The sequence below is a fragment of the Lissotriton helveticus genome, chromosome 2_1 (assembly GCF_964261635.1).
Source record: "Lissotriton helveticus chromosome 2_1, aLisHel1.1, whole genome shotgun sequence".
Classification (NCBI taxonomy): Eukaryota; Metazoa; Chordata; class Amphibia; order Caudata; family Salamandridae; genus Lissotriton; species Lissotriton helveticus.
In genome coordinates this window covers 1,877,498,693-1,877,526,622 of record NC_136059.1, presented here as the reverse complement: position 1 = coordinate 1,877,526,622, position 27,930 = coordinate 1,877,498,693, and the positions used below count along the sequence as shown (strand labels likewise).

Sequence of the window (27,930 nt, the reverse complement as noted above, 5' to 3'; positions counted from 1 at the left end):
TCCGAAACAAGAAAGAAGAACAAGGAACAAGAAGACCTGCCCTGCAGCTGCCAAAAAGAGGACACAAATTGATTTGGCCCCAGCCCTACCGGCCTGTCGACCCTCGAACCTGCTCCTGCTAAACCCCGGTGACTCCAGTGGTCAGCAACCTCAAAAACCCTGGAGGACTTGACTGCCTTGTGAATCTGACTACCTGGGTCTCCCACGAGCAGTGGTACTGCTCGCAAGTAACAAGCCCTGACATCAGCCTGGAACCGCAAACCCTGCACCTGCCATGCCTGACCTGTGCTGGAGTGTATCAAGATCACGAGGACATCCCCCCGGCGACTGGGACCCGAAGTCCAGTGCCCAAATACCTTCCTCGATGAACCAGACAACGCCTGCAGCCTCAGAACCAGGGACCCGCCCTACCGCGACCAGCTGAGGGTAAGATTTCCTGACGCCAAAAGACACACCTGCACCCGGCGCCCCACGGCCTCCTGTGCCCAACTCCTGGGTGTCCACCCCTCCTCCAGACTCCCAACTTACCTTTCGAAGTGGTGGTCGCATCTGAAGAATCTCCGTCCCCGAGCATGCAGCCTTTGTTCACTTTCCAAGATCTCCATTGAATAACATTGAGCGCCCAACGGCTCAAAAGCACCCTGAACCCAGCCGCCCAAGTGCCCCTGGAAGTGCAACCACTATCCTATCTCACTTCCCCACTTGCCCTGAGTAAGTGACCAGGAGCCCAGCTCCCACGTCCGCGTGGCCTGCTAGCCAGCAGTCACCAACCAAGGGTCCCCTGCCTTCCATAGGATAACATTGGGACTAACTACCTTTGCACCCGGCTGCCCCTGTGCAGCTGAGGGTGTAACAACTGCACTTACCTGTCCCTGGGAGACCCCTGAGTCTATGCCCAGAACCTTAACTCTGCCAGTCGAGTACTTACACAAAAGCTGATAACTCACTTTTCTTCCATAAGGTAACATGGACTGGTTTCACTTGAAAATTCTTCGAAGTGTGGAGTTTTGAAACTTTAAAATATTTGTCTAAAATCATACAAACTACAAAAACGTAATTACTTACCTGTTTAAGATAGACGTCCCAGTGCTGGACCAAGGAGCCCAGCACTGGATTACAAAAGTAACACAAACATACTTTACCTGCAATCTAAATTTCCTTCCATAGGATAACATTGCCTGGTTTTTGTTGAAAAAGTTTCTAAGTGTCGATTTTGCAAACTTACAAATATTTGTTAAAAATCACCTGTATAACAAAAACATAGTCCTTCAACTGTTAACAGGTGGTGTACCAGTGCTGGATCAAGGATCCATCCCTGAGTTAGAAAGAGTAACCATAACCCCACTTACCTGCTAAGTGAATTTCTTCCATAGGAAATCAATGACTGTTTTTCTGTGAAATTTCTTCTAAGTGTCAACTTTTAAAATACCAAAATAATACTTAAAAATCACTACAGTGACTTAACCGATTTTGCTCAACTGTTTACAATACCTGTTTCAGGACTGAATCCCAGTCCTGCAGTTAGAAAAATAATCCTGGAAGTCATCTATAGCCTCCTTTTAGAAATTCCCATTGAGCTCAATGTGTTATTGGGTTTGAAATTATGTTGCCTATTGCAACAAACTGTAACTATTGCATTCCAAAAGTCTATTGCTTATCCGCAAAGTATTTAACTAAAGTAACTCATTCTGAGAAAGTATATTTTGATACCTTGTCGGATCTAAAATAAAACAACTATATCTTTTGATATAAAACCATTGGCCTAGAGTTCAGTTCTTGCGTGTGTAAGACCATTTGCTGACTGAGGGTGCACAACAAATGCTTTACACTGTCCTCTGATCCTGCCTTACTGCTTGACCAAGCTACCACTTTAGAGAGTAAGGTTATATCTAACTTTAGCCTCTGTCAAACTTCTGGGGCCTGTGCACACTGTACCTATTTGGAAACAGTATACACAGAGCCACTTTCTCTCACCAACTGATTGGGTGCGTTTCTGTTGTAGCATAATTAGTGGGGGAAATGGGACCCCTTTAAATAGGTATGAGCGTGATTATGCAGGCCCAAGTGAACGGATAAAATAAAGCCATTTAGGCAGTGGGGCAGCAGTTACTGTGAATTGCAGGCATTAGGAGCAATTTTAAATCTTCCAAGGTAGCAGCACGCAGGTGTAGGCAAAGATGCGGCCTCTATAGCTGCAGATTTGGTTGTAGGGCTGTGGCCACTTTAGTCAGATATAGCGTGTGTGTGGGGTTGCAAGCGGAGCTAATGAGGTTATTTTGGAATTGTCGGGGAGAATCTGATCACTCAATTTGTTCAGTTTGTCGGAGGAGATGATCATAGGCTTGATTAAGTATTTTCCCTCAGCCGTAGCGCTCACATCGGATCTTCAAGTGCAGCATTAAAGGAAGAGGATTGACCAATTTGGAGGCAGCAGACAGCCCGTTTCTCAGTTGCGCTATTCCATCGGACTGGGAGCATCCAGGGGCAATTTTGGAACTTGCACTGCTTGCTTCCCCCACATGCTCAGGAGCTCTTTTCCTCATAGTTGAGGTGCAGTTAGTCCTGCAGTAAGTTCCCACTATAAAACTCAATAAACAAATTTAAACAAAATATTTGAGGTGCATTTAACTTGCTCGGCTCACTTTATAGGCGAGGAAGCGGCGCTGAGGGGACAGATCGTGAACTCAATCGGTCATTTTCCTCCCTGTCAGGCCACACCCCTCTGATACATTATAATCATGAGAGAAAACATTCTGCCTCATAAAACCTTCACACCCTGTCTGCCTGAATGAAGGCCAACCATTAATTTGCAGAGAAAAATAATATATACACAACATTTTATATGCAATTCATAGACGTGAAAGGGATATCACTTGTTCCTACTTCAACGTGATAGGTTGCCTCTCTCCACGGTGCAGACCCAACCGCTACTGCTCACCCGTGGCTGCAAGCAGAACAAATTTCAGGGTTCATGGCTAAGTGACAGCAAGAGAGGAAATATGAGGCTAAAAATACCTTCTCATTTCTTTAAATAAACACAGGTAGTTCATTTTATTGTAATGTATACTGGAGAAAGCAATTAGCCAGGAAGCAACCGTGTATGCCACTAGGTCCGCTACGATCATATCACCAACTTGGCCTTCCTGAAATGCTTGCTGCCAATAAAGCAGCAGGTCTGTGACAGACCAACGTCCAACAAAATTTAGCTGAGATGCCCGCTGGGCAGACGACAAGGTAGGGCATAGTTCAGATTTACCTGCTGCCATGTTGTGGAGGGCCTGCCAAGATAGATGGCATGCTTTGAATGGTGGCACATGCTGCTATACGCTGTGCAAGCTCTCACTCCATTGAGCCTAGTCCAAATGTGAGTCAATGAGAGTCCCCAAAAAGCATGATCGATAATGGGTCCTCAGAGGTGCCAAGATGACATGACCAGAGTTACAATCGGAGTACGGCGAATCGACTGCAACGTGAACTGGCAATACTACAGAGTGAAAGTTAATACACATCGGTGCCCACAACACCAGGAAAATCAGACTGAGTCCTAGGGAATTGAGACAAAGATACCCATTGTGTCACACTGATGCTCAATTATCTAGTTTAACTTTTTGGCAGGTCGGGTCTCCAACTGTTTAAGCATTGGTCAGGTGTAGCTAGTGCTGTAACATAGCCACTGCAGTTTCCCAAGCCACTACATTCACATAGCACATATGGGCTCTGCTTACAAAAAGGTGAAAATTGCCAAAAAGGCAGTGACCTATAGGGGCATTTCTTTCACCGTAGTTACTGATCTCCATGCCAATCATTACAACACTGGCAACCCTAGAGGGAATATAACTCCCTGAATTAAGACATGGTGTCTTTAGTTGGCGCCTTTGGAATATCATTGCGATACCAATTAAGAATTGTAAAAAAATATATATAACATGGGATCGTTGTATTAATAACTATTGCTTCTGAATTGTGCACCACCCTCAAGGATCACAAATCTGCTTACTTTGTCTCTCATTTTCCACTGACCATTATTCCTCTGAATCATCCTTAGCAGAAGAATATCTGCATTACCTTATTTCAGAGGCACATCCTACAATGATGGATGAAAACACCACTCTCCGTATCATCTCTGTTAACCTGACACTTGTGAATAGATTCATAACTTCTTAGCACTGAAGAGACTGGGGTAAAGACAAGACTACTTTACAACATATGTGATAAGCTTGCTCAGTATCATGCATAACCTCTCCATATGGCAGCCTGCTTGATGATGCGGAGCTCTCTGAGGAGATAGGTGATTGATCTTGCTTGCGAGATCCAGAGACCAATTGTGGCCACCAAGAGGTTTATTTGTCATGTAGCGTGGATCCCTTTCATTGACTGATGAAGGAAATTATTGGCCACTGTCTAGCATACTGTCTAGCATGCAGGGTCTAAGTAAACATAGTGCACACTAACCATTCTGAATGTCTCCTTGCATCAAGGATGCAGGAAAAAGTAGCCATTGACTTCTTTGGACCCAACCTCACTGGCCAGGATTTTCTCCACAGTGGGTGTTATACCTGCTCTAAAGAGTATATTCGTGCATGGGATTCCCACAACCAACAATGAATCCCTTTCAATGGGAAGAAATGTATTTTACTTGATTTTTTATAGCGCAATCATGACCCTATGAAAAGGGGACAAATGTAATTATAACAAGAGAAAGTATAACTGTGATAAAACAAAGAATATAATTCTGGATACACAATAGATATATAGATTTGTTTAAGGAACACTATGAGACATTTGGGTCTCTAGTTGGCAATGGTTTGCACCTTTGTCCGAATAGAGACCCTTCCTTCTAGTCAGGATAAGGGGGATACACTTGTAAAATAATCCCTGCTCACCCCCTTGGTAGCTTGGCATGAGCAGTCAGGCTTATTTCAGAGGCAATGTGTAAAGCATTTGCACATAACACACAGTAATGCAGTGAAAACACTACAAAAGGACACCACACCAATTTTAGAAAAATAATCAATATTTATCTGAGCAAACAAGACCAAAACGATAAAAGACCAACATCCAATAATCAAAAATATGCACTTTGTAAGAAGAACTTTAAAATACAGTTCCTTAAAGCTGTAGCTCCATCCGGGGCTACCGCAGTGCTGAAAACAACAGAATCCAACAGTTCCAGACAACCGTGTCGCTGCAGAATGGCTCACTGTCAGCAGACTCGTAAAAAGTACCTTTGGTTCCGGCCTGCCATGTCGGTGCGGGACGGTTGTGGCAACTATCGTGAAGCGTAGCGGTGTGGCACGTGGTGGTCTCAAGTCGCAGTGCAGGCAGCTGCTTGGTGATGGTCATCTAGTAGCAGTGAGACCAGAGCTGCGGTGCAAAGCTGTGCTTGTTGTGGTGCTGACAGGTTATGGTGCAAGCAGCAGGGCCGGTTGATGGGAGCTGGTGTCGGTCGGCACAGACTGCGGTGTGGGACGGGGCAGTGCGTCGTGTGACTGACAAGCGGTGCCTCCAATCCACGGTGTAGACACAGGTGTTGAGGTCAGCGGTGTTGGTGAGACCAGGGCGGCAGAGTGAAGCGAGATGGTGAGGAGTGTGGTGCCCACAGGTCGCAGTGCAAGCAGAGGCTTGTTGATGGCGGCGGCCATCATCGGTGAGACCAGGGTTGCGGTGCAAAATGTGGCGGTGCCTTCAGGATACGGAGCCAGCAGCAGAGTCTGTGACGTGTCGGCTGCTTTCCCCCTCTGTGACAACTGAAACCCACGGTTCCTAGAGGTAAGGGAAGTCTTTGCTGTCCCTGAGACTTCGTGAACAGGAGGCAAGCTCTATTTCAAGCCCCTCAGCAACAGGTGAAGAAAGTTCACTCCTGTCCTTTCACTGCCCAAGGCAGAAAAAGCAACTGCAGGCCAACACAGCAAAGCAACATGACAGCAAAGGGGCAATACTCCTCCTGGCAGTTCTTCCAGCTCTTCTTCTTGACAGGTTCCTTGATCCAAGCGAGTTCTAAAGTTCTGGGGTCTGGGCCCCAATATTTTTACTCAGTTTCTCTTTGTCAAAAACCAGTTTGGTCCCCTCCTCTGGCAGGAGGTGGAGACTTCATTGTCCAAAGCAGACCTGGCCCATTCAGGTGCAAGGAGATCTCCTCCCTCTACTCATCCAGGAAAGGCAGACACACCTCAACCTCCCCTGTGGTTCTGAAATTCTGGACCCTGCTGTTATCCCGGTATCGAGATCCAATACCCGTGCCACAAAATATCAACGTACCAGGACGAATTTGGTGTCGACGGCCGATAATGATTAGGACATCATCCCTATGCATTTGCGTCATGATTGAGGGATGCCAACACCCCTAAACCATAGTTTCCGTTCCGACCCCTTAGACTCCATTTTGTAAAACGGCATCCATCTTGCGTCTTGCCCTCATGATAAGTCAATTGAGTAAGGTCGAGCTTGATCTAAAAGGACACGTCCACCTTCTCTGACTCCCCCCTGACCTGTCCCAACTGACTCCATTGCCTCCAGCCAAACCTGTTTGGGCAGCTCCTCACCCAGTGGCCGAATAAGATAGCATCAATACATAACATGCCACAAACCATTCACTACGTACAGAACATGTTTTCATCACACACACTCCTGTCCATGTTCCTTGTTTATGGCCAGTTTTATGACTAGGAGGTGCCCTGCTTTATTGAGGTTTCATCGATATCTGATGGGAGTTCCGGGCCTGGCCGGGTAATCTATCATGAACTGGACGTCTAAAATATGGGTTGGCCTACATGACTTCGCTCTTTGTATTATTGTAGAAATATGTGTATAACCATATCGTAAACTTAAGAATTCATGCCTGCAGCTATTATTTCTGTATATAAAGAGAAAGCTGGTTCTGTAAAAACGAACAGTCTCCTGAGAAATACGCGCCCCGGGTTGTCGTGTTTCTAGGACACATGTTACTTGGTAGCTGCCAATAAAACTCGATCTCTGACTTCAGCTAGAAGACTCCGTGTTTCTGTGGTCCGGAACAGGGAGAACTCAGAGGTCTTCGGGTGTTATCCCCTGGCACCACCGGGTTCCTAAAAACCCGTTACCTCAGTTGGCGCCCAACTCGGGGCGGTATCAAGCGGCGACGGTCCAAGCCAGATGTTCGTGAGGAGCTTCGTGTGAAAATTCCAGAGGACGGGCAGCCACTTCAGCGACCCCTGTATGTCGACGTGGTTCCGAAGGTCTTTGCTGCGAGGTTCCCCGCGTCCCGACGGCTACGAGGGACTGCTGCCCTGACTATCGCCCTGTTTTGGACCCAGTGATCCTTGGTAGAGCGAAACGATAGACGAGTCTTCTAGTGACGTCATCGATCTTCAAATACTTCAGTTAAGTATAAGTGGAGCGTCTCCAAGTCCTTAGTTTGATCCTTAGTTTTTGGTATCCTTGAGATACGTTTTGATTTGGTACTTGCAAGCCCCAAAGCCAAAGGACTCGTGTATTCGCGAGAAATATCGTAATTGATAATCCTTTGAAGTTTGAAGCTAAACTAGTGAGCAAAGATGCCTTGTTTTAGCAGATTTGGAAACTTGTTTTGTCTTGGTTGTAGTAAGGACTCCCGATTAGAGGATTCTTGTCCGGTTCCTCCGATTGGAACTCCAACATATGAGTTATATATAAAACACGGCGTAGGTCCTATAACATATAATGAAGTGTGGATAAAATACACCCGCAAGGATGGTGTTTTAAAATGGCCCCAATATGGTAGTTTTGACTCAGAAATGTTAGATAACCTCGAGGTCAAATTGTTCAAGAAAAAAGCCCGCCCGGCGATGTTTGACTCTTTTCGCTTGTGGCGCAAAGAAGCCAAACAGAAAGAAATAAAATTAGCAAAAAGGAATAAAAGAGGTATGTCGATGGTGCAAGCTGCCGTCGCATACAGGGATAACGAGGAAGAGCAAGAGAGCGAACAAATGCTTAGGAGCAAGAAACTAGCAGTAGATAAATGCTACCCAATGTTACCACATAAGGGACAAGGTCAAGAGGAAACATCCGAGAAAGATCCATTAATGTCCCACTTATTAAGCTCACCGCCACCGTATGCGTTAGACGCTACCGCAACCCCAAAGCGTTTTATTATACCGCGCCCCGGCGCACGAAACACAGCTCTTGCACAAACGCCAGCTACTCTTCAGCTGGTTCCTACTTCTCCGGCGCAGCCTTCTCAAGGGCCGCCGCCTCTGCTACATACTCCATCTACTTCTACGACTTTGCCTACCGCTCCAACTGTTCCCTATGATACTACGTCTGCCACTGCTTCAACTTCCTCTGCTATTGCTTCGACTTCTTCTTTGCATCAGCCTGTCTCTTCTGACGCATCTGCACCTCCGCAAGCTTCTCCTTCTATTAGTCAGAGAATGGCAAGTACTGTCACTGGTCTGTTTTCACCTTTCTTTGGGTCGCCTAGAACGACCGCTAAAACGGAACGTAGACAGTTACGTAGTCAGCTGCCTGATTACGAGGAAAGAGAAGTGCTAAATGAGCTAGCACGCCAATGGATTACGGACACTGTTAGATATGATGTTCAGTCTGTTATGGAAGTTTTCCGTCAATGGGATGCACCCACTCAGAGATACGTATTTGAAGAGATGTGTGTATATCTGTGTGAAGATTTGGAGACAAATGATCCCAAACGCAAAATGAACGAACTATGGCGTACGCGTTTTAAGTTCCATGAAGGTATGATTATAGGTGCCGATGTTGAGAAAGCGATAGATTTATTGTTTTCTTATAGGAGTAAGGGAAATACTTCTAGATCATTGTACGAAGACGACGTATCAGGTAGGAAAAAAACAAGACAGTACCCCATGAGAGAGGTTCCTCCGGTTTAGAGGGAAGGTGATGCGAATGTAAACCCACCAATTCTGCCACATTTCCAGCGTGTGTGGGTACATGTCCCCTGGAAAAGATCCGAAGTTTTAGCACTCAAGCAGACATTACCCGATCCCTGTAAAAACCCGACTGGGTATTATAAGGAGTTATCGCAGACTGCCAGCTCATGTATAATGAATTTAGCGGATGTAGACCTGTTGTTTGGGAATGTTGTTCCACATCCTTTATGGAGTAAAATTCGTCATACGGATCATGATCAAGAACTAGGTGACTCATGGGCTAATATTGCAGGTATAGATGCTAGACAAATCGGTGGTTCTAAACCTGAGCCGTTGATAGCCGAACTTCCTGGTAGGATTATCGCGTACATGAAAACATTAATGCCTGAATTACGTGTAAATTGGGACAAGCTGTCTGCGTGCAAGCAGAAGAAAGATGAGAATGTGTCTGACTTTTTCACGAGATTTGAGGAGACTTTCACAGATCATAGTGGTCAGGATATGGCTACCGAGGGTGGTCAAAGACTGTTTGTAGACAAATTTGTACATAATCTGCTTCCTGAACTGTGTAATAAGCTGAAAGATTCAGAGAGTGCTTGGGCTGTCTCTACGTCAGCACAGATTTTAGCTACAGCCCAGTACTATGAAAATAGGCGCAAAGACGAGCTAGATAAAATAGACAAAAAAACGAAAGATTTAAAAACTAAAGTTCTTCTCCAGCAGGCCTATCCGCCTCATACGGCTAGTCAGCCTAATTATCAACAACCACAGCAGTATTCGAGAAACGCGCAAGGAAACGAGTTTTCCCATCAGCGTATTCCGTATGGCCCGAATCAATGCGCATATTGCAAGGAAGAGGGTCACTTTAAAGGTAATTGTCCGGCTCTTGCGCGACGTTTAAACGGTGTTTCAGGTATAAGGGGTAGAGGTGTTCAACATGCTCCTAGGGGTAGGGGCCGTGGAAATTTCCCCCAGAATTCAACTTCTTTTCCGCCTCAGAATTCCATGAACAGCTTTGACCAACAGAATAATGCATCGTCTAGGTCAGCTCAGTACTATGCTGACGACTATTACACCGAAAACGAGAATGAGGACAATAATTGCTAGGACAGCCATGGACAAAGAGAGGGAGTCGTTTCAGTTCCAGTAGATCAGAATGGACCTTTTGTCGAGGTGATTACTTCAGGAGTGTCAGAGCCATTTCTGCTGGATACTGGTGCTACAAAAAGTTCTATTATGCACTCGAAACTTCCTGGCGCACCTTTGTCTGGCGAAATGAATGTTTCAGTAGGTTTCTCTGGCGCCCCTGTTAGAAACCCGATCTCTAGTCCCATGTCCCTTTCTGTTGGCCCTTGCGAATTAGAAGCACCCCTCATCCTTACAACAGGTTGCGGTGAAAATTTGTTAGGTTTGGATTTACTAAAGAGGTATATGCAACTTTGTACTGTTCTCCCTTGGGAGTACAACTTACCTTAAGTAAGAAAGTCATTTCTCAAATGTATTTGTCAAAGGAAAATATTCCAACTGAATTGTCATCTCTTCCGGATATACTCTGGGCTAATGGTTCCAATGATGTAGGCCGTTTGGAGATAGCACCGTATGTCATAACATTGAAAGCCAACGTTAGGTTGCCACGTATTCCCCAATACAAAATATCTAGTGAATGCGAAAAGGCGTTGTTGACGATTATTTATGATCTGATCGAGAAAGATGTAATCGAAGAAACAACAGGCAACGTTTGTAACAGTCCAGTTTTGCCTGTCTTAAAGCGAACCGATCCTTCACAGCCCCCTGTGTACAGGTTTGTCATTGACCTCAGAGAAGTGAATATGGTGGTTATTCCACAGTTTCCAGTTGTCCCCGACATTACTGCCTTATTGACAATGGTTCCAGCTTCAGCAACTTGGTTTTCGGTGATTGACCTGAAGAACGCTTTCTTCAGCATCCCGATTGCTGAGGAGAGTAGAGATATTTTTGGTTTCAATTTAGGAGGACGAAGTTTCCGCTTCAAGGGCGCTCCTCAAGGCTACTGCGAAAGCCCATCAATATTCAGTCAGGCCCTGAAAACCCAACTAGACACAATTGTTCTGCCTGATGGGTCAACTATGATTCAGTATGTCGACGATCTGCTGATCGCTGCAGACACTGAAGAAATTTGCAAGCGAGCTACATCGTCATTATTGCGTCACTTATGTGACATGAAGCACAAAGTCTCTCTCTCAAAACTGCAATTTTGTCGACAAGAAGTAACCTACCTAGGTCACATCTTATCGAAGGAGGGAAGGAGACTGACACCAGAAAGAATACAGGCAATTGCAGAGCTGAGTGCCCCAAGGACACAGAGAGAGGTTCGGGCTTTCTTGGGCATTACATCATACTGTAGACAATGGATACCGAATTTCTCACTACTGGCTAAACCCTTGCTGGCACTACTCTGTAAAGACACGCCCAATCCTATGCCCTGGTCTGAAGATTGTCAAACAAGTTTCCATGAGTTGCGTGATGCATTGTGCTCGGCTCCTGTGTTGGGAAACCCCAACTACAGTAAGCCTTTTACATTATATGTCCATGAGAAGGAAGGTTGTGCATTATCAGTCCTAACACAATACTTTGGGGATAAACAGCGCCCATGCGCGTATTTTTCGGCAACTCTAGATCCTGTGGCTAAGGCACTACCAAGTTGTCTGAGGGCCACCGCCACATCGGCTGTCTGCATTCGACAGTCCGCTGGGTTAGTCATGAATAATACTCTGATCGTTATGGTCCCACATGCAGTAGAAATTTTGCTAAACAGGACGAAGACACAACATCTTACTAGCGCTCGACTATCCAGTTACGAACTAACACTGTTAGCGAGTCACATTCACATAAAGAGGTGTGATACACTCAACCCCGCTACGCTACTACCCATCTCGGCAAAGACAGACGAGGTTAAAAAACATGACTGCTGCTTTAGGACAGAAGAAGAGACCAAAGGGAGAGTAGACTTACAGGACACTCCCCTTCCTGAATGCAATGATGCTTTATGGGTCGATGGTTCATGTTTCAAGTTGCCGAATGGTGATACGACTGCAGCATATGCCGTAACGACATTAGACACCATCATAGAGACCGCGCGCATTTCCCACAATTCCGCACAAGCCGCGGAGCTAATTGCGCTTACAAGAGCATGTGTGTTGGCGAAAGGAAAGCGAGTGAATGTGTACACTGACAGCCAATACGCCTTTGGCATGGCTCAGTTTTGGGAGATTGTGGCGTGAACGTGGGTTTCTGACGTCGCATGGTGCAAAGATACAACATGGTCAGCTAGTTAATGAGCTCCTCGAGTCACTGACGTTGCCACTACAAGTTGCAATTGTAAAATGCAGTGCACACAGAAAAATTCAAGACGATGTTGGCCGCGGGAATGCATTTGCAGACGAGGTTGCGAAAGAGACTGCAAGGAACACAATGAGTCGGATGTATGTTGTAGGTCCCGCTAGATGGATTACTGATGTGGGGATGTGTGAGGACACCATTGAAAGCGTGAAAACTATACAAGCTGAGGCCACTGAGAAAGAGGTGAATGAATGGAGAGAAAACAAGGGTAGATTAGATGCGAATGGTTGTTGGGTCGAATTGTCGGAACACCAGCGATGGCTATTACCTAACGCATATGTACTTGCAGTAGTAACAATGGCCCATGGAATTGCACACATCCGTACGAAAGGAATCTGTAAACTATTGGCCCCAGTATGGCAGAACAGTAATATCCCAAAATGTGCAGAGAATGTGGTCAGAAACTGTATGGTATGTTTGAAGCACAATCCCGGTAGGGGAACCCCAACTCCAGCTGGTCATTTTGCGCCTCCAACGTATCCGTTCGAGGTTTTGCAGCTCGATTTCATCCACATGGAGAGGTGCAACAATCTGAAGTATGTGCTCGTTGTTGTTTGCGCTTTCTCCAGGTGGGTGGAAGCGTACCCCCTTAAGGACAACACCGCCTTGTCAACTGCCAAAGCCCTTGTCAAGGAATTCTTCCCTAGATTCGGTATGCCTAGAATCGTTTGGAGTGATAATGGAAGTGAATTCGTGGGACGTGTGATGTGGAGAGTGTGTGAGTGTCTAGGCATACACCAGAAATTCCACGCTGCAAATCACCCCCAATCAGCTGGATTAGTGGAGTGCTACAATGGCACGTTAAAACTCAAATTAGCCAAGATCCAAGCCAGTACAGGTCTTAAATGGCCTGACGCCTTGCCTCTAGCACTCCTGTCGACCAGAATGACTGTCCATTCCAGATTAGGACTTAGCCCCCATGAAATAGTGTTTGGCCGCCCAGCCAACGTCTGGGGCGTGCCCAGGCCAAAGAAACTCAGCGAAATAGAGCACCCCGTACTGCTTGACTATTTGTGCGAATTAACAACTAAATTGCGTGTTTTACACCAACAGGTTCACAGTTCCTCTCCGCCAGCCTCTGATGATCCAGGTCACTCCATCGAACCCGGCACTTGGGTGCTGGTGCGGAATTTTCAGCGCACTAACAACGAACAGCCCAGGTGGACCGGACCATACCTTGTCCTTCTTTCCACGAGATCGGCTGTACGGGTGGAAGGAAAGAAGAACTGGATCCACGGGACCCATTGTAAACGGGTCCCTCTGCCCCTTCCCTACGACCGGTGGGTCAAGGAAGGAATTGCCGACTCCGAGACAGAGTCCATACCTCGCTTCATCCCTTTCAGCGATGCACGTTTGAAAGGAACTGGTACCGGAAAGGAGAGTGATTATATTTTACAAGGACTTGTGCCGCCGTCAATGCAGTTGGACACTACAGAACCTGAGACATTGTTTGAAGACCACACCGTACCTGGGAAACAACGATATAATCTAAGGTCGAGGCAAAGAGACTAATAAAGAAAGAAAGAAAAACAAAAGCAAATTAATGCGACCCCCCAAGAACTATTTTTGATTTTCCAGCTCTCTCGCCCAGGGAACTTGCTCATTTTTGGTTTTCGAACAGCCATCCGGTTCTGCTGCTAGGGTCGCGGTTGAAGTCTGGGGAGTGCAGCTGGGGACGTTTAGGTCTACGGTTCTGGTTGGTCCAAGGGAGTTACCCCGGACTGAACAGAGCGCATTCCCTGGCAGAATCAATCTACCACCGCGGGCAGCAACTAGAGGATGGGGTTTCCGAGGGTTGAGAGACCTGCCAGATTCACAAACTTTGAAAGACAATTATGCACAGTACTGGCCAGAAAAAGGTTTTTGATAATATGTATTTTAATGTTGTGCAGCATAACGATGTTCTTGATTGGCTATACTCTATTCACATTTCAAGTTACCTTTGCAAATGACACTCGGCCAACACCTCCTTCTACTATCTCTCCACACTCCTTTCACCCTCTACCTGAACACGAGTCTGCCAGAAGACTCGAATTTATAAATAACTCATTCATCCAACTCCTACACCAACACCAGTCCATAATGAACACATCGAACTGTTGGATATGCGGACTCATGCCGCACACAACTGATAAGGGTATCCCATACTTCATCCTGCCATTCAGTTATTATGGTTCTCTGTGGGCTTTTCAGACGATGTTCCTGTTCGCCCTAGAACCATACCCGCCCCGTTCCACTGAGAGCGATTCAAGCAACAAGGCACTAGTGGCAGGGATAAGAAATATGAGTAGGGATATTGACACATATCGAGTGATTCCCAAAGATGAACTCACTCCATACAGTCGCTGGAACGTAACCAAATATGGAGTTTCCTTGAGTAAGGGCCAGACAGCAAAGAAATCCCGCCCAGTTTGGATAGTGCCACACCGAGGTCACTTATGTCTGCAAGGTATCGGCAGGGATCCCAAAGCACAATTGGGAAAGAGCATATGCACGGAAACATATGTATTCGCTTCCCGAACTTCCCCTCTATTCTTGGCAGCTAAAGGTACATATTTCGTCTGCCATGACCAAGCCTATACATGGTTGCCCCCTGACTTCTCGGGCACGTGTTTTATCTCATTTCTGCTGCCACCCACCTATACGGCCAGGGCAGATTACCATCGGACCAGAACAGCTAGGGGTGTCGTGAGTAAAGACGACACTGCGGGTCAGGAATTTGCCGACTTCGCAAAGGGTTTTCTGCCATTTTGGGGGCCTATGGTGAACAGCAGGAACATTCGCCAGTTATCGAGGATAGTTGAATCCGCCGTGACCGAAACGGCCGGAGCCCTTGGCAACTTAACATCTGAGCTTCAGTCGGATCGACTTATGACCCTTCAGAACCGGGTTGCCCTAGATATCATACTTGCAGACCGTGGTGGTGTATGTAGGGTGATCCAATCCAGTTGCTGCATTTTCATCCCTGATAATGCACCGACAGTGTACCAGGCCATCTCTAAGCTACACGAAATATCTGGTTCCCTTCACGTAGAAAAAGGGGATTGGTCCCTGCTAGGGTGGGTCTGGGAACTAATCACTGCCTGGGGATGGAAAACACTGATCTTCGTTGGAATGATCTTAGCGCTTCTGTTTATGTTCTGCCTGTGTGTACAGTGTGCTCCTGCACTATGTGGCCTCTGCGCTACCCCATGTGTAAGGAAGCCTGTGTCCAGGGACGAACTGAGCAACAGAATGATGCTACAGCAGCATCTCCACGAATACCTTCATACCGATTTGGACTCAGATTAACATGAGTTATTGCCTTATATAAGGGCAAAAGGAGGGTCTGTGGTTCTGAAATTCTGGACCCTGCTGTTATCCCGGTATCGAGATCCAATACCCATGCCACAAAATATCAACGTACCAGGACGAATTTGGTGTCGACGGACCGATAATGATTAGGACATCATCCCTATGCATTTGCGTCATGATTGAGGGATGCCAACACCCCTAAACCATAGTTTCCGTTCCGACCCCTTAGACGCCATTTTGTAAAACGGCATCCATCTTGCGTCTTGCCCTCATGATAAGTCAATTGAGTAAGGTCGAGCTTGATCTAAAAGGACACGTCCACCTTCTCTGACTCCCCCCTGACCTGTCCCAACTGACTCCATTGCCTCCAGCCAAACCTGTTTGGGCAGCTCCTCACCCAGTGGCCGAATAAGATAGCATCAATACATAACATGCCACAAACCATTCACTACGTACAGAACATGTTTTCATCACACACACTCCTGTCCATGTTCCTTGTTTATGGCCAGTTTTATGACTAGGAGGTGCCCTGCTTTATTGAGGTTTCATCGATATCTGATGGGAGTTCCGGGCCTGGCCGGGTAATCTATCATGAACTGGACGTCTAAAATATGGGTTGGCCTACATGACTTCGCTCTTTGTATTATTGTAGAAATATGTGTATAACCATATCGTAAACTTAAGAATTCATGCCTGCAGCTATTATTTCTGTATATAAGGAGAAAGCTGGTTCTGTAAAAACGAACAGTCTCCTGAGAAATACGCGCCCCGGGTTGTCGTGTTTCTAGGACACATGTTACTTGGTAGCTGCCAATAAAACTCGATCTCTGACTTCAGCTAGAAGACTCCATGTTTCTGTGGTCCGGAACAGGGAGAACTCAGAGGTCTTCGGGTGTTATCCCCTGGCACCACCGGGTTCCTAAAAACCCGTTACCTCACCCCAGTGGCTGTTTGAAGAGAATGCACATCCCCAGCCCCTGTCACTCCAAAGCCAGACCGCCAATCAATAACCCAGCAGAAGCACACAGGATGGCTAAGCCAGAAAGACCTACTTTCTAAAAGGGGTATTTTCAAACACAGAACATAAAAATCATCTTTTCTCAAAGATGCATTTCAACACTCCGAGTTCAGGCATATTAAACCCCATTTCTCATAAAATGTTACCCAGTACTTCCCACTCTATCCTTTGGGACAGATAGCCTTTCAATAGTGAAAAACAAAATATACTGTATTTGACTATCATGATGTCACTCGCACACCAGTACTTGTCCTACCTTTCAAATACACTGCACCCTGCCCAAAGGTACCTTGGGCATACCTTATGGGTGACTCACATGTAATAAAAGGGAAGGTTAGGGATTGGCAAGTGGGTGCACTTGCCATGTCGACATGGCAATAAAAACTGTGCACAGACTCTGCAGTGGCAGGTCTGAGAACCTTTTGAAAGGCTGATCGTGTGGGTGGCACAATCACTGCTGCAGGCCCACTCGCAGCATTTGATTTACAGGCCCGGGCACTCTCAGTGCACTTTACTAGGGACTTACCAGTAAATCAAATATGCCAATCATGGAAACACCAATCCATAACACAATTTACAATAGGAGCACTTGCACTTTAACACTGAACAGCAGTGAGAAAGTGCGCAGAGACCCTAAACCAGCAAAAACAGAGAAAAAACCAGAAGTCAGAAAGTAAAAAGACAGGGGAAACCCTCCAAAAGATAGCAGGTCTAACAAACGCTGAATCAGCAGTTGACAAGTAGGTGATGATTCTTAAGGCAGTTCTTGAAGAGTATGAAGTACATAAATGTGTCAAACTTGGTTGGGAGGGCGTCCAAATCTTAGGAGCAATGCCAGAGAATTTTATGACTTTGCCAAATTCAACTTCACAAAATCGCTCCACTACATCCTCAGGCCAATGGCATACAGGAGCGCTCCACAGAAAAAGGTCATACAGGTCATAAAGCTCACCAAAAACCACAATTGCTGCTGCCTTTGCCAGACAGTATGGTATTGTTGACAGACTCAGATTTCAGAAGGAAGACTTAACAAGGATTTGAGAGGTGTAACCAGTACTCCCGAATCACACCAACGTAATGCAGAGATAGGAGTACAGGAAACTGTACATGAAAAACTAGGCAGACAATAGGAGGAGAGCAAACTGTATTTTATCTGTCAATGTGACATATGATTGATTTGATGTAAAGGGTCACAGAAGAATTCCTATTTCTTTGACCATCATGCATACCTCTCAAAGGATCAAAACTCACTTGGTAGAGAGACGGCCAGACTACAAAGAACTTGTCAGAATTTCACACACTCAGTGGTGAACTCGACATGCTCTCATCAGATGAGCACAAACCATTAGGATCTGTTCTCAAAGTGTGAGCTCCTGGATGTTCTGGACTCTTAATACCTACCCCATTGTTCAATGTTCTCCCACACTAACTCTGAAATCTCTTCAATGTCTACTTCTTTAGTGCCTTCCAACCCAGTTATGACTTGTCCCAAACACCCTCATCAGTGCATAAGGCCTCCTGAAAATGTCCTCCCAGCCATGAACTGACTCCAGTGAGTTTATTATTTAAATAGGGTGAATGTCACACAAGCATCGCCACTGTACTGGAGGTGCTGCTAGTTCCTCAGTGAAAGCTCTGCTGTACACTGGGAGAAGCAAAGGTGCAGAGCCCAAAAGACCCTGACAGAATGAGGCTAGCAATGGAACAGGGTGATTGCTTTGCTCAAGCTCCAGAGAAATGCCAAAGTAAATATAAAAATCCTTAGCTAATGTAAAGGAACGTTTTCAATTCTATTAAGGGCATGGAGGAGAGGATAATGCTTTCTTTACCCTTACTGTATTTATTTATTTATTTATTATGCATCTTGTACCGCGCAAACTAAACCCGAAGGTGTCAACATAGCAGCCCTCAGCAAAACATTAACACACATTTCACAATGTGCATGGGGGAAAAGGTAGTAAATTACAGCCACTCACATTTCTTCTCATCATATATTCCTTCCTGTTCATGCACCTACCCTCCTTGGTCCTTTAAACTCAGTTTTCCCATTCTCTAACTTATTCTTCTTTCTGATCTACACCTAAGAAATAATGTTCTATATTACTACATCTTTTAAGTTCCATGTCATAATATCAATGTACTTTGCAAAGTAGAAACAATACATGACCGCAACCACAGCCAAATATTTCAATTCTTCCAAACAAGCACATAGCGAGAATTCCTTGGATGCCATAGCAGCACAATAGTTTGGGGGGTTCCCTAAATTCAGGGTAAGAAATCATTGAGTGTTCGACTTTCTTCTCCTGGAAAAGTAACTCCATGTGGGGGTGAACATTGTCGCTGACAGTCTACAGCTCTAGCGTCTGACACACTTTTACATGAAATGAAATTAAATAAACAAGCATCAATAACTTATCTGATAACTTCTTTCTGGACATACACTAGGTATTTTGCCATGAAGGAAACACATTCAGTACCTGGCTGACATCCGGCAAATGAAAGTATTTTGCTTTTGCCAAGACGGATAGTCAAATGCCTCTAAGTAATATACAGACTAAAGAATGTTCTCTCACAGTTACCCGGTCTACTCACACAGGGCCTGCCAAAATGGCTGATCACAAGATATTTATTGAACTGCAAGGTTAACCCTCCGTGACAATTTGAGATGGAAAATGTAATATGTGGGCGAGGTGCAGCCCCATGGGATCCACACTTGTTACATACACCAATACAGTCATCTTCCCCAAGCAGACTTAGATCGGTTGACTGTGCTATCAAATCTGGCTTTCTTGATGGCATCTTGAACATGTTCAGAATGGCCTTTGATCATCCAGTGCTCCCTGTAATCCTCCATGACATAATCTGAAACTAGCATTCCAGAATTAGATGATGGCACTTTCAATTCGGATTTATTAGAATGTTCTGAAGGTGGATGAGAGGAATCGGTGAATCCCAAGAAAGTTCCATTAGAACTGGGAACCATACTTGCGACTTCCAGATTGGGGTTAGCAAAATCAAGTGTGCGTCTTGTCTTGTCTCGTCACTCAGGTTGCCACCTGCAAATCATGGTGAATGGGGGGAAAGGAGAAGTTGGCCTTCGGTATTCACAGTCGAAGGAAAGCATTTATTGTTGCTGTCTCCAAGTCCAGCCTCCAACTGTAATACCTCGGAAGCAGGAGGTCTAGCTTGGAGGCAAACATGTCTGTGTGATTTGCACTCTAAATTTCCATGTGTGTCTGCAAAACTCTCATGTGTAACTTTCAAGTGCTGGTATCCTGAAAGTGACACGATTGCCAAACCATTGTCTACTGGACATCCAGGCAAGTATTACGCCATCATCACAATCTGGTTCTCCAGACAAAATAAACAAAAATCCTTGACTATTTACGCAAGGAGGCATGAACGAGCTCTCCCAGGTGATTCATATAGTGTAATGCTGAAATGCTGTCCATTCCGAGAGGGACACATCGTTTTGCTTTCCCTTTTGTCCAACATTCTGACAGCAAAGGATCCAGCCAGAAGTTCCAGACAGTTTATATGTAAACCTGTTCCTTCCTTCTGACCATTCTCAGCCTGGAGACTAGTCTCCACATCTTGTTTCCAAGCCTAACGTGCTGGCAGCCAATTCAATGATCAGATATAGAGAAGACGCATAAATTGCCCTGCCATTCTATGCTTGCATGGGCTGAAGCCACTGTGGATTTCCTCTCTGGTTTATTTTGAGTAGCTCAAACTTCTTCTGAGGTGTGCAGTCTTGAGAAAATGCAATGCTGGATAAGGCGGGGGTCCTTGGAATATGGCCTTGACTGAAGAGGCCAAGAGGCCGACCAAGTGTACCTGCTGTCTAAGGATTAGTCATTGTCTGGTCAATGGCACATCTTAGCTTCTTCCTTATGTTCACTTTCGTTGAGTTTGGGAGTCTGAGCATTGCTCTAATCGACTCCACCACAAAGCCTAGAAACTGAATCGACTGTGTAGTGGTAAGCTCTGATTTCTCTGACTGATCAAAAAAGCCTAGGTCTTGTAACAGAACAACTGTCAGATGAGTTTGTTCCGACAATATGCGGGGAGTTGATGCATGATGAGAATGTTGTTAAGGTTAACAATCAATCTTGCCACTCCCTCGCAGAAAAATTCCATCGACAATCTCAGGATCTTCATGAAGCTCCATGGTGCAGATGACAGCCCGATAGGTAGAAACAAACTCATACGTCCTATTTCTCCTTTGGAACTTCAGGATTCTGCATTGTGGCTAGTTAACTGGTGTTGCTAGGTAAACGTCCTTCAGCTCAAATCGTACCATCTAATCACTGTGTCTGAGAATATACCAGAGTAGTTGAAACCCATCCATTTTGAAATGTCAGAAGACCACCCTCAATGAAGTCTGATATTTATTACCAGGTGGATACTCGTCTTTCTGTTGGATTAGGAAATTGTTGCTGATAAAGCCTTGGAGCGAGGAAATGTCTGAACAACAGCACCTTTCCATTGTCAGGCTGCCACCCCCTGACCTATGAGTGTGTATTGTGCTCCTGAGAATATGATGGGTCTCGGCCTCCGCAATTGCTGTAGCAAGTTGTAGAACTCGAAATGAAAAGCTCTGATGGTCAGGAAAACCCAAGCATCCACCACTTGTGACAAAACAGTGGCAGCCTTCGCCCTACCTTTACGAGAGAAGAGATGTGACTTAACAAAGTACCCAGTGCTTGTGGAGTTCTTGCCTCTGAAGAAGCCTCTTTAGCCACGTCCTATATTTGCTCCACAGGGCAGGAAAAAGCAACAGCAATATGGTTGACCACATTGAGATCCTTGGAAACGGTCAGCAGAGCGCCTCTGTCCTCAGCTAGTCCCTCCACAAATCTTTTAGCAGAATATTTTCTTTATAAAGTCCTGTGTCTTGTCTATGGATTAGAAAGTAGTTTAATATTTGTCCAGCTCTTTCAGGAATGAGTCCCCAAAGAGGACACCGTCCGATATTGGGCCTGTCTCCGACGTGATACGGTCTCATAGCTTTGAGTCCATCTTGATGAGTAGGGGCCTGCATCTCTTGGATGAAAGAGCACAGTTTGCATTGCAGCACACTGTATACAACCTGACAGGATCTTAGGTCAGATTGGCGAACCAGATTCTTTCGATCCTCTACCATGTCTAAAAACTTTGTACGGGGCTTGTCACATCTAGAAGATTATCCTGGCATGGTGGCCAAGACCTAGCAATACCTATTTTGGGAACTTTTACAAATGTTACCAGGAATGTAGCCATTTTACTTACAATATTGGGAGTTACAGCCATCTTCCTCACCCTAGGCTGGGCAGATCCATCTGGCTTTCAATCTAGCCTTAACCTCTTGGTCTAAGGATTTCCAAAGCTAGCTGTGCACAGAATGCACCAGAGTCCATGCTGAGAATCATGGATGATAAATTTTTTCAAGATCCAGCCTATCTGTCAAAGCTTTAGTATGCTGATCCAGATCCTCAGTATGATGCCCTTTTGGATCAGAATATGGATGCCACCGTTGTCAGGCATCCACATCATCATCATCTGAGTTTCCAGGGACTTGCCCTCCACCCAATCATTGCCATCCTGAAGAAAAAAAAGGGGGTGGGAGCAAGCCTGGGTTCATCTCCACTGAGGTCCTTCCTTTTTCTTTTGGACTAGGCCTTGATTAGAATGTAGCTCTCTGTGCCTCAGTGTTCATCTGTCCCCTGGAGTGGAACTCTTAGCCTTCCCAGGGAGGGCTGCAGCCCCTGTCATCATTGTCTTTCAGAAGGAGCTCAGGGCACTTGTCATAACAATATGAAAGGAGGCACCCACCCACCCCATAATAGTATCAGAGCAGACAATAAACTCACGCCGTCACGACTTGTCAAGTAGGAGAAAGTACGCACATGGGGAAAATTAATCATTACAATACAATTATCCCGCAAATGCAACCGAATTCTACAGGAAGGCATACGTACTGAGAGGAGGAATGCCACTGACTGTTATGGACTACCTTTTTCCCCATGCACACTGGGAAATGTTGTGTGTCATTGTCTTGATGAGGGCTGCTGTGTTAATTCATCATTAATACAGTGAAGATACTAAAAGCATAATTCTCGCCTCCGGTCCTGGCACAGAAATGGTCTTGCTCATCTGCTATCTGAGCCTTGTTAATAGATACTATTTGATCTGCTTTGCACTTCACCTGTTTGGCAGTCAATTTTGACAAGGCTATACAAGTTTTAATTTTAGTACCGACTGAATTTCCATCTACAGTAGAATATTTAGCACCCTTTTACTGACACCATATTTGCAAATACAGGAATTTAGGTGGCAGGCTACTAATTTTCAAGCAGCCTGATCACCTACTGATATATGATTTAAGATTTACTTAGCAGTTTAGCATGCAATGCAATGCAGTCAATCGGAGTTCTACTACTATAAAAGTGGTCATTTTATTAACAGAATGTGAAAACAGTCAGGTTTGAAACTAAGCATGGAGGTCTCTGTTTACCCTTTTCCTCAGGATCAGAGGGCTGTTCATGAAGGGCAGGTGATAATGGTGAGAGGTATAGGAGTGAGATAGGCCACTGATAGTAAAAGATGAGGAAGGAGAAAAAAGGGGTGGCAGAAGAGCAAGAAGGATAATGGGTGAAGAACAAGGAGGCCTGGTACCTGCAAATAACTACGCCAGGAGCCTGTGACTGCAAACTCAACATTCTAAAACGAGCTTTCATAGCATTGCACTCAGACACTTGCGTCACAGCTCTACGGAGTCCGTTAGGAGCAAAAAGTGGTTCTGTCATAAAACATAACAATACACTACATCTCCCCCTCTGTTAAATAAAAAAATTACTATTAATATCACAAATCAGTAAATATATATATTTTATTTCCCTTCATCTTGACTCAATCCTCTGACACCTCAGGCGCTCTATGGCAGTGCGGCTGTGGATGCGACAGAGCCAAGCCATTTCAAATTACACAGGTATTTCCCAAAGGAAAGATTCCACTTGCGGATATCTTTATAATCCAGTTATTTATTTTGTTGGCAACAGCTTTACTGAAGCAATCTAGCAACACCTAACGCGTTTCAGTCTATCCAAGACTTGTTCACATGTAATACCAGTACATCATCTATGCCCTGCTGCAAACTCTCGCAGTGCACTGTTCTCAGTAAAATCTAACATGTCAAAATATTTCAACCCCCGGAGGGACCTTGTGATATCCCAAGAGGTGAGTTTAAGGTAATGTGCAGTCCTCTCCACTCCAAAGTGGTTGGAAGCCAGCTTCCCTGCCACCGAGACTAAAGCCAGGAGTCCAAAGTGTGTTTCAGGATCAAAATAACTCTCTTCTCCAGGCTTCATTTATCCCTAAACCATAAAAGTATAGGCCTCCCCATGGTCCCTATCAAGTTAGTGAAGTTCCTGGACACTACTAAACTGCCATGCTTGGGTTAAGCTGGGTCATATTTCTCTCCAAAGTCACCCTGCCATGCCCAAGCCATTTTCTCTGTTCTGACAGCAGTATTCCATGCCTTGAAGCAGCACAAACTGGCCACCTGCAGGCAGATCAAAGTCAATTAGCCAGCAGTGGTTTCAGGCTTATGGTCTTTGTAAACGGCCCTCGCTGTTTCATCTGAGACCAACGTATGACCATCCCTATTCAATTCTGAAGAAGCCACTGTGCGAGCAGTTCTAAGATGAGGAAATCTTGCCTCTTCTCATAATCAACCCTGATTGGCCTCCTTTGTTGCATAAATCAAATGGTCTTGTTTATTATCCTTTGCTCTTAACTAGTAAATCAATCGGGTTCACTCTGCAACAAATGAGGAAACAATCAGTGGGCCTGCTTGAAAGATCTCTCGGCTACAACTTGCAACAGAGTTCGCCTCATCCGTCTCCACGAAGTGCCGGAATGTAATTCTTGCAGCGCTCACACGGAGTAGCCTGGTATGTCATTGACAAGTAGCAGGCAGCATACATCCGTCCGTGCTATGTGGAAGCAGCAGTCTCAGGGGAAAACACGCATTGAAACCTCGTGCCCCATCCCTCCTCACCTTTCATTGGTCAATCCAAGAAGGGGGGCGCGCTCGTCTTCAACATCGGAGTCAATGGCAGACATGTTCTTAGCCCGCCCCTTTATCTTCTGTACGAACTTAGATCCTAGACCACCTGCGTTACGTCACGATCCACTGGGCACTCACGAGATTGTTTTATCTTCAACATGGTGACTTATAATACCAAAGTGCACGGTTCAAGCTCGATCTGTTGGTGCGCTACCGAGTAAGGGCTGAGCGCTAGCCAGAGCTGGTGGTTTGGCGGTGCAATGGAAACAAAAGAGAGACATCACAGTGCTTTAAAGTAATAGGATTTCGGTCGTCCTCCCCTTGCTCCTGTGATTCCATAGCGGCCATATTGAAAGGGAACTTTTTAACTTTACCGTAGTTTAATGTATGATATTTTCAGGATGTCCAGCTTTTGGAAATCAAAATCTGCGACAGACATCAAACTGGCAGTATAAGTAAATGTTGACATTGGTATGAGCAAATTACAATTACATTGACCGTATGTTATTTTCGGGAAGTTTTGACTAACCAGTAGAAATGACAGAAATGCAAACAAAGGTTGGCAATGCCAAAAATATTGGCTTATGAATTAAAGTGCGGTTTGTGTCACTGTTGGGTGTAAACACTTGTTCGCGGTTTACTTTGTTCATATTTGTGGCCCACAAAGTGCTATCTAAATCAATATCTGCAACTGAGGCTAGTCATCAAATCAATACATTTAAATAACGTGATGCACATTAGGCTCCACAAGCACATAGTTGCCAACTGTCCAGTTTTTGCATGGACACATACATGCCAACATTTCAACTTCGATAAGAGGAAGAAATATGCGTGGGTGCAAAGACCTGAATAACGAGTAACACGTAACGGGTCCGCGGTAACACGAAATGGACCGCAGGAGTAACTGGGAGAGATGTTTCTTTACCATCTTCAAGAAATAACTTCTGCTTTATAGAAATAGGTCACAAATACACCTGTAAGTAGAATGTAGCATGCTCACTTCAAGTAAGAGAGTCATATGTTTATTCATTTAATCAATGCATGACAAGTCAACGTAATGGGAGAAATTGTATAAGCCAATACACCTGGAAGAAAAGACCGTGACAAATACAAGGGAGTAATAATTGTGACTCGCTAAATAGGCTATGTACATGTCCCAATATGTTTTGCATGCGCAAACGGGTTTGCAAACCCGTTTGAGCATGCAAAAACAGGTCGTACATCTGGCCCTAAGCCTTAAAGCTGCTCTGCAAACCACTGTATGGGGTTGTCTGGACTTGTAGTGTAGTTCCTATATTCCCAATAGGCTCTGCGCATTGGAATACTATATTCAGCAGTGTAGACGTAGGACTGAGGTTATCTAGGTCTCTACTGACTATATTAGACTTAAGGTTTGCCAGCTAGCTCAGCGGTCACTAGAAACTTTCTCGAATAAACGAGGAGGAGTTTAACCTCCCTGGATAGACAAGAAGGGATTAGCTTCTGACAACCATAAAACATGACAACTTTGCTCTCCTTGATTAAGAGTATATCTCTAGAGTCGTGTGAAAACAAAAGACAGCTATTTCACTCAGCCAAATGTGCGTACTTAGTTTCACCAGAATGCAGAGAAAAGAGAGACGGGCGTTTTCAATAAAAAGGTGTTATTTATTGAGCAGTCTTCTTCCTCATACAAGAGAAATGAATTGCTACAATTGCAATACTTATAGTAAAGTAAAGTGCGTACAGTAAAAGCATGATTATAAAATAATACTGTAAAAGCATTGATATGGTTTCTTAGCCATATGATACTTTAAAATAGATAAAATAGATACATACATATATACATTGACTAATCGTACTCAACTGGTGCTTCTAAATAGGCCTACCCCGGTGTACCTGACCTAAGCCTAATACGTGGGAGGGAGTAAGTAAGTAGCAGTTTAAGTTAAGTTTGTTTTGCCAAGAATCTGACTCAAGAATTTTCTGTAAGGGTTTAGTCAGCTCCGTACCTGGGTAATAGAAAGCAGGAGGTCTGGTATCTCTCTCTCAGGACTCGATATCCCAGCAACCCGCAAGGGTAGGTTGGAAACGCCGGAGCTGGATTTCTCGGCAAGAGAAAAGACAGCGTCTTTCTCAGCGCGTCAAAAGGGAGGGGCAGCGTCCGTGGGCTCTCGCATCAGCTGGGCTCCCGGGCAAGTAGATTGCTGCTCTGCTCCAGAATCACCACCGTGTGTTTGCTTAAGGCAACGTTGGTATATTTATACCTGAAAGGTGCCTGGGTTTGACGTAAGGTTGGACATAAGACGTCAATAAAGATGTCACTAAGAACTGGCCGTTCTTACAGTGCTTTACAGGAGTTCTAGGATGAAATCAAAACAATAGCAAGGGGGATTTCCCAAGTTGCTGGAGGCTTGGTTTTGTTTAGAGAACTCGGTGTGCTTACTAGGGGGCCGGAGAAGTAGCCTTGCTAATGTGTCAGCATGTGCTATGACTGAATTATGGATATGATTATTATGCCGTTGTATGGATATTATTGATTATAGCCGGACAAGGGCATGAAATAGGAATATCGATTCGGGTTTCCTAGATAACACACTACACCCACTCCACGAATTAATGTCCATCATTACTAAAAACTAAGCAATAGTAAACATAAAAGGTGCACGTGTATATCAACCCACCCCAAAATACATTATTGCATTTGAAATGGTGTATGCGAAATACATGAAAATGGTTATAGGTACTGTACGCTTTTCAAGCAGTGTAATCATTCATTAAAAAGGATGCATATATATATATCGGTATGAATGATTTGCGAAATTTACACATGAAATGGCTCTTAATACAGAAAAAAAGGGCGAGACCATTCCATCACATATAAATACAGTTGCTGTAAATGTGCTAGAGGCTGAGGTAAAAAATTGTCTCTAGAGTTCCTAAAATAGAAGCTCTGTTCTCTAAGAATAGTTCTACTTCAAGCAGAGTACATGTGCCAAAAAAAGGTAAATATTTTGGAATCGGGAAAAAATAATTTCGCTTTCGGGGGAGAGAGAAAAAATATTGTTCCAAATATGTTCAGTGGCTTTTGTTTATCAAAGTCGAAGGCTGAATTCAGAGTTCAGGGAACGCTGTGTACTAGTTTGCTTAAAGTTATTCTTTTTGCTCAGGGGAAAACATCATTTCAGACAGACTTGCAAAAAAGGTGTCTACGGCTTCAGGTGAAAGTTCAACCAAGTTGGAAAATGCCGCAACTGTGCAGTCGTGAGAATGATTGCTATCATCGATGACAGGATCAGCAATGCTCACAGAAGGTCGTACCTGGGTGATGTTGCTCTCATCTCGCACTT

At 44.9% G+C, this 27,930-nt stretch overlaps 1 protein-coding gene across 1 annotated transcript in view; it reads right to left on the bottom strand.

Annotated features, from left to right (window-relative positions):
- The window catches only part of MFSD8 (major facilitator superfamily domain containing 8), a 193,637-nt gene extending 168,786 nt beyond the window's left edge, over positions 1-24,851 (bottom strand). Inside the window, exon 1 of the mRNA XM_078676796.1 lies at positions 24,593-24,851. Coding sequence (XP_078532922.1) covers positions 24,593-24,657 — 65 coding nt within the window. The 5' untranslated portion in view covers positions 24,658-24,851. The remainder of the gene's footprint in view (positions 1-24,592) is intronic.
- Positions 24,852-27,930: the final 3,079 nt, after the last annotated feature.